At 34.3% G+C, this 9,331-nt stretch overlaps 1 protein-coding gene and 1 pseudogene across 1 annotated transcript; both read left to right on the top strand.

Annotated features, from left to right (window-relative positions):
* Positions 1-942: 942 nt before the first annotated feature.
* Positions 943-2,086, top strand: LOC132062259 (F-box protein At5g49610-like). Its single transcript, XM_059454863.1, has one exon. The coding sequence runs from the start codon at positions 943-945 to the stop codon at positions 2,080-2,082; it is 1,140 nt and encodes a 379-aa protein (XP_059310846.1). The 3' UTR covers positions 2,083-2,086.
* A 5,761-nt stretch (positions 2,087-7,847) lies between these two features.
* Positions 7,848-8,989, top strand: LOC132062258 (F-box protein At3g26010-like; annotated as a pseudogene).
* The last annotated feature ends 342 nt before the right edge of the window (positions 8,990-9,331 follow it).

The following is a 9,331-nucleotide window of genomic DNA, read 5'->3' as shown; positions in this document are numbered from 1 at the left end:
AATAAAGAAAAATAAGGAAGAAAAAAAAGATATTCGACAATTATATGATTATTTCCTTCAATTTAATAAAGATTTTGTAATTGGGTATATGATATGAAAAATAAGATGATTGTTCAATTTTTTTAAAATAATATGATCTAATATGGTCAAACAAGTCAAATTAAAGTTTTAATATGATTTTTATCTCTAACACTTTTCGCGCACCGCGCGGGTACTTACACTAGTTATTAGAACAATCAAATTTTGATTTTTGATCATATAAAGTATTGGCAAAATTGTCCTTTGGTTATTACACGTAAGATAGCCAAAGTAAGGTTGAGAATCGACATGATATATTTGCTCACATTCCAGGCGACATGCATAGACAAACTTTAATATTTTTATATATAGAAATGGGATCTCGTCCTAATGACGTTGACCTTGGCAGAAATAGCGCTCACTGATAGCTCAGATTATCCGGGAGGTCTAAGTTATCAAATTAATTTCTAAGGTAATTAAGATCATCAAGGGTTTAATAGTGCACCTTTTGACGTATTCTGTCTAAATTAAAAGTTCATACGAAGGAATCGATATCGTGAGGCTTAACAGGGAAAGAAAATGCATTATAAAATAGAAAACTAATTATAAAATAGAAAACTATCTTACTTTTACTAGGAAAAAAAGTAGAAAAAACATAAGAAAACAAAATGAAAGTGAAAAAAGAAGGGGTCTCGTATGGTTATTAGGGTTACTTTTTGTTTTTGGTTTTCATCCCGTGACAGATATTTGTATTGAGGCCCGATAAAATTTTATGGTAAAATATTTCAGGGCTCATACCCAAAACTTCTGTCATATCATCATAACCCTTATTAGTGGGAGTTCCACTATTGTATACGGCGTATCTATTCTTGAATTTATAGTGCATGTTTGTTGGAACAGTAGTTACAACTTGCAAGTATTAGAATGAAACGTCGTCAATGCAAATTGTTTGTTTATGAGGAAATCATAATCGACATACTGAATCGTTTGCCTTTAAAATCGCTGGCTAGATTTAAATGCATATCAGAGAACTGGAGAAAGTACATTGCTGAAATTTATCGTTGTCGTCTCGGGTGGCCTCAACCCTATCTTATTGGTTTCTTTTGTGCGGAGAGTGGCCATAATAGTTCGAAAAGCCATTTTTTCTTCTCGTCAAAGGAATCACCACTGTTAATCGGTACTCGTTTGGATCATTCATTCAAGTTTATCGGCGTGAGAGTTTGTGTTGTTGCTTCTTCCAATGGTTTTCTCCTCTGCAATAAGCTTCAAAGCAGGCAAAGGGTTTATTATGTTTATAATCCTGCCACAAGGCAGCGTTTGGATCTCCCTAAAACTCGAATCTCTATGAATGAGCCATACGTTGGATTTAGTTGTAAGGTAGACGAAGCTGGCTCTGTCTTGTTTACTATAGTTCGTTATGCAAGACCAACAATGAGTTGGGATTTGTTAACAATTGAAAGCTTCTCTTCAGAGACTAATGTGTGGACTGCTATTACGCTAATTCTTGATGTACCTCTTTTATTGTGCCCTTCTTGGTGGGATAGGACATCATCATCATCGACCAGTGTTGTTGATGGAGTGTTCTGTTGGCTTAATTATGGATTGATCACTGTTTATGATAGTGTAAAAATGTGTTTTTGGGCTTTGAAATTGCCTGACCAGAGGACGGTGATCGATTCTTGTAGTCGTTGTCTGGGATTATCAGGTGGGGAACTCTGTTTTGCATATGGTTGGAAAACAACTATAATTTGTTGGCGACTCAGCAATTTTCCTAGTCCAGATAATGCAGAATGGGTTAGGAAGTATGTTGTAGATGTCGCTATTGAAATTGCAAAATGTCCAGAGGATTTTGGAGTTGGAGGCAATAATACTAACGTTCATAACATATTTTTTCATCCTGCTCTTCCGCACATCTTGTATTTGCAAATAAGAGGCAAGGTTATTTCCTATGACTTGAAAACGAGTACTGCAGAACTTGTGTATGATTTTGGAGAAGCTTGGTGGAAGACAAAATACTACAAGCTGTTTTCTTATGATTGGCCTCAATGGCCGCGTCTTCTGTAGACTATCCAACAGGTATTTTCTTATTTGTGCTTCTTCTAATACCAACATTTTTACTTATTTAGTACTCGTATTCTATTACTTTGAAACTTAGATATACATTACTTTTGCGGACTTCTTTTCAGAGGTGAATCTAGAAATTCTGAAACATGGGTTCACCAAAAAAAAAAAAAAAAGGAAAAATATATTAAGTGGGCTTGATCCCTAAACCTCTAGTTAAATAACTCAACCGTCAATCAAGTGCACCATTTAGCTTTATGTAGCATGGGTACCACCAGGTAGTATTATACTAATTTTACAAAATATATACATAAAATACCTAGTTTACAAAGAGACCAAGTGTTCACGTGCCCCATATTTTGCACCTAAAATCGCCCCTTCTTCTTTTTAGATCTACAGTAGGGAGGGAATAATCATTGTTGTACAAAAGAAGTTTCGTCAATATAGGGCCGATAGCATGCCTCTTCCTCTTACATTGAAGTGCCTTATATGTTTACCACATTCCCTTCTATGTTTACCACATTCCCTTCATTTGTTAAGGACTAGTTTCAATTGTAATAAGAACAAGAAGTTAGATATCGCCTTCAGTGTAAGTGACTAGAGCAGTGGCCGGAAAGCTAATGCCTTGTGGAAGGCAGCCTTCATGTGTGCATCTTCTGTAGGTAAATGAGTTTAAATGCAATAAAAGTGGGAAGACTTCGCAAGACTTGAGTGACATGATCATCTTTAGTGACATCCCTTGACAATAGCTTAATATACGAGGCTAAAAAAATAATTTTTTTAATGTAAATAGTAAAAAAGTCCATATATTTTTAAACAGTTAGAGGAGCTATTGGAAGATCAAGGAGCTATTGGAAGATCAAGGCACCCAAGGGTGTAACTAATGGTGATGAAATGAATTGAGAATAGCATGGGTCTCGGTAGGCGCAAATCTGCAGGTAGAGATAAAAAATAGTAGGTGATTTCTTCCCATTTGTTTAAGCAGAATTTCTCATGGCTTCCAAAACCAGAACCTTTTTCATAATCATCATATAGCATTGGTGGGTTTTCCCTTAATTCCGAAGCTGATTGGATACTCGGATTGTCTGTACACTTACTAGTTACGAACAACATCAATGCTGAATTAGAGGCCTTGTTGCAATGATTAAGCCTCGCACACAACTAGCCTTCACTCCTCTTGACATATCTCTAGGTGCACACGAAGATAGGATAAATTTCCATAGATGGTCATATAACTAATACTATCATTTTTTTTAATTAAAGTTACTTAACTATGTTTTCTAACACAAACATCACAAAATTTTGAGTCAACTAACACAAAAATAACACCTATCGGCTTTCGATGGGTAATGACTTTTTACTCTTTTTTTTTTATTTTTTAAATCTAATAAATACAAACCAACTAAAAGGAACCAACCTTACCAGCCCAAAACCCATGTACAAAAATCAAAATCTTAAAAAAGTAGAACCAACTCTTCTCCAAATATATGATCCTTCTCTCTTGGGCTCTCAAGCAAAAAATGGGTGGAAATAAAATGTTCATTCTAGGATTAACTTTTTCCAATTTCATAATTTCCTTTTATCTTCGTAATTTTAACTTTTTCCATATGATTCATTTGCATGGCTGGAAATAAAATCTTGTGGCTTGTGATGCTAGTTGTTGGATGGTGGAATCTCCATGATTGTGGTGCTCAAACAAAATGCATAGGAGGAGGACATGACCGTAGATAAGCTTGTCCTTCATTATTTAATTTACATGATCAACGACTAATTTTTTTGAAGATATGTTCCTGGAAAAACTTACTTCAATAAATATTACTCCCTCCATTTCAATTTATGTGAACCTATTTCCTTATTAGACCGTGCCAAAAAGAATGACCTCTTTCTATAGTTGGAAACAATTTACCTTTATGCAATGATTTAGAGCTACACAAAATATATGTGAGTCATCTAACACCACAAGTTTAAAAGTCTTCTCTTCTTTCTTAAACTCCGTGCCCAGTCAAATGGGTTCACATAAATTGAAATAGAGAGAATATATTTTTTTATGTAAATATTAGTTAACTTTGGTTAATTTACTCGCAACACCTTGTTGTCAACCTACGGCATATTGGCCTTACTACTTGCATCGGAAGTAATAAACTTGTGGTGATCTTTTTCAAAGTCATTCAGCCTTTTAGTATGTTGTTGTTGTAGTATTATTCAGCCTTTTAGTATTTTAATTTACAAGGATTTTTAATTTATCGCATTAAAAAAAGGATAAGGCATCATTACCCCCTCACCTAAACCTTACCTAATGTTTGGTCCTATCACCCCCTAAACTATTTAAAAACCGTTATTTTACCCCTAAATGCGACGTGGCAAGGAGAGTGTGTTTCGAGCTCTCTTTGAGAGAGAGTGAAACATAAAAATTTGTATTTTCTTAAAATATGAGAGATATATATAGTTTTTCACATTTTAAAAAAATAATTAATTTTTTCAAAATATAAAAAATCAGTTTTTTTTTCAAATTTTGACAAGAAAAACACTTTTTTCCGGATTTTTTTTGAAAAATAAAAGTGTCCTAAGAAAATGAAATCATGAAAATCAAGATCTTTTAAGACATTTTAAAAAAAATAATCACTTTCCATATTATTAACAAATCCATTTTTCCATATTTTAAAGAAAAATCGCTTTTTAATTCGCATTTTTGTTTTTTTTTTTTAAACTTTTAAAAATGAATTTTTTTTAAAAGAAAAATCAGTTTTTAATTCGATCGGAAAAACGTTTAAAAAATAAATTTTTTAAAAAAAATCTTTTTAATTCGTGGTTTTAAAAATAAATTTTTTAAAAGAAAAATCATTTTTTAAATTCTCGTTTTCAGTTTTTTTTTTTTTTTTAAAACAGCTTTTAAAAATAAATTTTTTAAAAGAAAAATCAGTTTTTGTTGTTTTTATTTTTAAAAACGGGTTAAAAATAAATCAAAAGAAAAATCAATTTTATTCTTAAAAATTGACACGTATTATTAAAAAATAAAAATAAATGCTGCATAGTGGATTTTGGGTCGGGTCGTTTTTTTTTTAAGACCAAACGTTGAGGTTTTGTATTTTTCAGATTAAAAATGAAAAATCATTGCCCATCAGATCGAAAGTTGTATTTATTAGGTTCCTTGAAGATGCAGAGGAAGCCATCTTTTTGGCTTTAGAGCCCTCTTGGATCGTATATTTTGGGAAGGGTTAGTTCTGTTTCTTTAATATTTTAAATTTTGCATATGAATTTTGGCTTGGGTTGCGTCGGTTCTTTTAATTGGGTTTGTATTTATTAGATTGAAAATGAAAAAAGAGTAGAAAAAGTATTACTTATTGGAAGTTGGATTTTCTGGTAGGCGTGATTTTTGTGTTAGAAACTATATAGTTAAATGACTTTGATGAAAAAAAAGTAATAGTTATGTGACCATCTATGAAATTTACCCACAAAGATATTAACATGTTAGTCGTTCACAACTTACGTTATGCTAATATTTTTCGTGATTGCAGGTACTTGATCAACTAGTTATTTGACCCCCACCATCAGAAATGCTTACAGGGAACAAAACATGTTGGCTAATCGTTTGGCCATTTAGAGATCGATGCAACAGCACTTGATGGAAGTAAAATTATGATTTTGACAGTTGCCCTTGTTTTTGCAGTATTTGTGTGAAGCAGACGAATAGGACTGTCTTTTCGTTCACGCCCTTTTTAAATGCCCAAGTAGTGGGCTAAAGTTCTTGTTCTGTTCACACTGATTATGATTTCTCATACTATACAACCGTGCTACTGGCGCGATGGGATCATGTTCTCTGTAAGGATGTTATAGTTAATGTAATTACTTTCTTTCGGAGCCAAAAAAAACAAAAAAAATCCTATGTGTGGCTTATTTGGAACCTATAAATTATTGGCATTTTGAAGATTGGCTTGTGCTATTGGGTAGTTATCAAGGATAACACAGAGTGTAAAGAAAACGTCTCATTTACGACCCAACCATCGATTTAAGCCGATACAATTGAAAAGGGCAAAAACCGAAACCGAACTTCAAAAAACTGAAGCCGAAAGAACCGAACCGAACTAGTTGGGTTCGGTGTTCAGTGTCCACCTTCAAAAAACCGAAACCGAAATAGCCAAATCGAAGTTTGATAAAACCGAACTGAAGAACCGAACGCCCAACCCTATCCCCAAATACTCTTGCATGCGGAGAATTCGAATTCCCAAACATCAAATCTTCAAAATCGAAATCGTTGGCTACCTTATTGTGTGAAGCTTTTACAACCCCCACCGTTACATGTTTCCTCACCAGTGTTTCCTTACAAAGTGGGAATCCCAAATGCAACATAACTAGGGAACTAAATGGCGAATAATCTCTTAAACACGGTATCAAAATAGCCCTAAAAGATTGGAGTATAATCACATTGTGGAAGATTGGATTTCCTGTAAATATTCCTTAAAGAAAGAAGGAAGAAAGATGGAGGATATTTAGGAGATAAATACGATAAAAGGGGATACCTTTTTAATAGGAGAGAACTATTAATGTGTATCTTTAATTAATCGTTTATACGATGCCAATAATTATGTAAGAATTTTATATTTAGGCTATTAAATACCAATAGTTAAAACCTGAGTTGTTTTGTGCCAATATTATACCTTGATAGTATTCCCACGTCAATTTTCCTTTAAGGGAATATACCGAGCCCAGTAATAATTGAATTGAGGCGTATAGGGCAATTTGCACGATCATCCTTATTCGAGGGTGATCTTTAATTTTTGTCCCTCAATTTGCTAGTTTTTAATTTTTTTGTCCTTCATTTAAAATAATCTTCGGGTTACGGTTCGAAACGGCTTAAAAAAAAAAAAATCGCAAGGCATAGTTTCGTTGCAAAATTAGGCATATTCGGACAAAAGATGAGTCTTAAGCGTAACTTTTGTAGAATTCCAATAGAGTTTTTTTTTTCTTTTTTATCTTAAGGTGAACCTCTACCTCAAGGCAAAAGAAAAGAATTGCCTTATAAGGCAGACTTTTAGCGAAGCTTTGCATTGCGAATTTTTTTTGACTGAGCGGGTGTTCGGACCCAGAACTTCGGGTTATTTTCGGCCACGTTTTTAAGCGAATGAAAAAAATTAAAGACCAACAATTTGAGGGGCAAAAATTAAATATGCCTTTGAAGGACTATCTGTGAAAAAAAAAAAAAAGTGGCGTATATCCATTTGTGCTCAAACCCAAAACCCAATGGAATACATTTTTTTTTTTTGCGCGGATTGTCCATATTTCTGGGTGGTCTTTGGTTTTTGCCCCTCAACTCGCTGGTCTTTAATTTTTCTCATGATTCTCATTTAATGAAAACTTGTGTGGGCCAAAATATCTTTATCTATGACCTAATTTCGCAAGGCATAAGATTATAGAGCTTTTTTTGCCTTGTCCGGCATAACTTAATTCGTACAGAACTTATGCCGGACAAGGTAAAAATTCTATAAACTTATGCCTGAGAAATTAGGTCATAGACTCATAGATAATGGTAGGCCGAATTATTTTTTTATTTTTTCGATGTGGTGTTTTCAGCCACTTTTTGTTACTTATAGTGCCAAAAGGCAAAAATTAAACACCACCCCAAGATAGAGGCATTCCGTGCGAATGACCCACACTTTATTCTTACACGGCACATATATTTTTAATTTCTTATTGCATGTTTATTGGAATAGTAGTTTTCTCCACTAATTTCATTGCTAATTTGTTAGTCGTTGCAACTTGCAAGTATTAGAATGAAATGTCGTCAATGCAAATTGTTTGTTTACGAGGAAATCATAATCGACATACTGAATCGTTTGCCTTTAAAATCGCTAACTAGGTTTAAATGCACATCAAAGAACTGGCGAAAGTACACTGCTGAAATTTACTGTTGTCGTCTCAGGTGGCCTCAGCCCTATCTAATCGGTTTCTTTTGCGTAGAGGATCGTTCGCAAATTCGCTTCTTCTTCTCGTCGAAGGAATCGCCACTCTTAATCGGTACTAGTTTGGATTATTCAGTCAGTTTTATCAGCGAGAGAGTGTATGTTGTTGCTTCTTCCAATGGCTTTCTTCTCTGCAATAAGCTTACAAACAGGCTGAGGGTTTATTATGTTTATAATCCTGTCACAAGGCAGCGTTTGGATCTCCCTGAAAGTCGACTTCTTATGAAGGATCCATATGTTGGATTTAGTTGTAAGGTAGATGAAGATGAGTCTGTCTCCTTTACTATTGTTCGCTATGAAATACCTCTAAGAAGTTTGTATGACTTTATAGTTTAACAATTGAAAGTTTCTCTTCAGAGACTAATGCGTGGACTGAGCTAGTTGTTCATGTACATCTTCCATTGTACCCTTATTGGAATATGACTTCATCATCATCTGCTGGTGTTGTTGATGGAGTATTCTGTTGGCTTAATAATTGTGGACGATTAATCACTGTTTATGATAGTGTAAAACAGAGTTTTTGGGGTTTGAATTTGCCTCAACAGATGCTGGCGGTCTATCCCAGTAGTGTTTGTCTTGGATTATCAGGTGGTCAACTCTGTTTTGCATCGAAGCTTGGGACAACAACCATCACTTGTTGGCGACTCAGCAATTTCCCTAGTCGAGATAATGCAGTATGGGTTAGGATGTATGTTGTAGATGTTGCTACAATAGTTCAGAAATGTCCAGTGGATGTTGGACTTGGACGCAGCAGTGCCATTCTTATGGAGGTTCAGAACATTCATCCTGTTCTTCTGCACATCTTGTGTTTGCAAATTAGAGGCAAGGTTATTTCTTATGACGTGAAAACACGTACTGTTGAACTTGAGTATGATTTTGGAGAAGCTTGGCGGGAGACACACCAGTTCAAGTTATTATCTTATGAGTGGCCTCAATGGCCGCGTCTTCTGTAGACTATCAACAGGTATTGCTTATTCACTTATTTAGTACTCCTATTCTATTGCTTTGAAACTAAGATATAGATAACTTTTTGTGGACTTCTTTTTGGATCTATAGGAGGAAGGAAATGATCATTGTTTTACAAATATCTTTCTCCATTCATACTTTAGATGTTTTTTTTGCGCATATCTACTTTTAATCACTCCTTCTCCCTCACGTGTAATTGGATAAAAGAAGTTCCTCTGATATTGGGCTACATTGAAATGTTTACCTTTTCCCTTTCAATTGTTTTGTCCCCAAAGGACTAATTTCAATTGTGATGAGAATTACAAGTTTGATATTGCCTTTAGTGTAGG

Source organism: Lycium ferocissimum, chromosome 7 (assembly GCF_029784015.1).
Source record: "Lycium ferocissimum isolate CSIRO_LF1 chromosome 7, AGI_CSIRO_Lferr_CH_V1, whole genome shotgun sequence".
NCBI lineage: Eukaryota > Viridiplantae > Streptophyta > Magnoliopsida > Solanales > Solanaceae > Lycium > Lycium ferocissimum.
The sequence above is the reverse complement of the archived record's forward strand: the minus strand, read 5'-3'. Positions and strand labels throughout refer to the sequence as shown.